Source organism: Odocoileus virginianus, unplaced genomic scaffold (genome assembly GCF_023699985.2).
Source record: "Odocoileus virginianus isolate 20LAN1187 ecotype Illinois unplaced genomic scaffold, Ovbor_1.2 Unplaced_Scaffold_21, whole genome shotgun sequence".
Taxonomy (NCBI): domain Eukaryota; kingdom Metazoa; phylum Chordata; class Mammalia; order Artiodactyla; family Cervidae; genus Odocoileus; species Odocoileus virginianus.
Window position 1 is genome coordinate 67,977 of NW_027224283.1, and position 1,585 is coordinate 69,561.

General features: G+C 35.4%; 1 protein-coding gene across 1 annotated transcript; it reads right to left on the bottom strand.

The window, feature by feature from the left end:
• Positions 1–356: 356 nt before the first annotated feature.
• LOC110122940 (olfactory receptor 6C3-like) lies at positions 357–1,292 on the bottom strand. The gene is given in 1 exon segment (XM_070463022.1): positions 357–1,292. A coding segment is annotated over 1 exon segment (936 nt).
• Positions 1,293–1,585: the final 293 nt, after the last annotated feature.

The following is a 1,585-nucleotide window of genomic DNA, read 5'->3' on the forward strand; positions in this document are numbered from 1 at the left end:
AGATATTACACACTAATTTTGAAACTTTGCATTTAAAGTACAATGTGATATCATATGATCATTTTAGGAACTGATATTTACAGAATTAAAACTATTTTTAATTTCACACTATAAAGTATGTCTTAAAGAAATACAATTCTATTCTAGAATATGCTGTAGGATAAAAAACTTTTACTATACTTTAAATGTCAATAAACAATGACTGGAGAAATGGAAGAAATAGACTGAGAAAGTATATATTAGCAGTCATGTGGCCTGGTAAGAGGATATAAACAGCAAAGAGAGTTATACAGATATTTAGGAATTTCAGAATTTAACCTAATTGTTCTTTAAGGTGTTTATGACTGCTCAAAAAATCATTTATTAGCAGAATATATTGCTTTATAGACCATGTCTTTGAAGACTTGTTTCACTTGCTGGTTTCTCAGGGTATAGATGAAAGGATTTAGAATGGGGGCCACAGAGGTATTGAGAATAGCTACTCCTTTTGTCAATGATGCCTTTTCTTTGGCTTAGGGGTTAGCATACATGAATATACAGCTTCCATAAGAGATGGAGATGACAATCATGTGAGAGGAACAAGTGGAGAAGGCCTTTTTTCTCTGACTGGCAGATGGGATTCTCAAAACAGTCCTGACAATGTACATATATGACAAAATCATTAAGGCCAAAGTGAACAGCAAACTAACCAAAGCAAAGTAAAAACCCATTACTTCTAGAAACCATGTATCTGAACAAGACAATTGTAAAAGGGGGAAATAGTCACACAAAAAGTGATCAATGACATTGGGAGCACAGTAATCCAGCTGGGGGAGAAGCATAAGGGGCGGGAAAATGGTCAGAAACCCACTGAGCCATGCGCAGACCACAAGCAGGCTGCAGAGTTTCCTGCTCATGATGGTTGTGTAATGCAGGGGCTTGCAGATGGCAACATAGCGGTCATAGGACATGGCGGTTAGAATGTAAAATTCAGTCACCCCCATGAAAATAGAGAAAAATAGTTGGGCCACACAATTGTTGTAAGAAATGGTCTTGTCTCTGGTGATAATTGCCTCCAGAAACCTAGGGATGCACACAGCAGTAAAGGAGATTTCTAAGAAAGAGAAGTTTCGGAGGAAGAAATACATGGGCGTCTGGAGATGGGAGTCCACCCAGGTTAGGGTGATGATGGTCAGGTTTCCAGCGACACTTAATACATATGTGATAGATAAAAAGAGGAAAATCACAATCTGAAGGTCAGGGTCATCAGAAAGGCCTAGGAGGACAAACTCTGTGATCATGGTGTGGTTCATTTCTCTCCCTCTTCGTCTTTTAAATATATTTAGGTGAAAAGTAAATTAAAAGGGAAGAGGTGAAAGATACAATTTATTATGATCAAAGTCATTATCATTAATACAATTCTAAAACATTCTAATTCATGCTGATGTCATTTTCTTTTAACTTACTTTCATTATATATTAAAACATATATGTTGTTCATGCTTTATATAATACTTCTCTTATTCTAATTAGAAAATCTTCATACAATAAATCACACTACTGAGATGATAAATGAAATTTATACTCTTTATTTTGTTCATTTAATG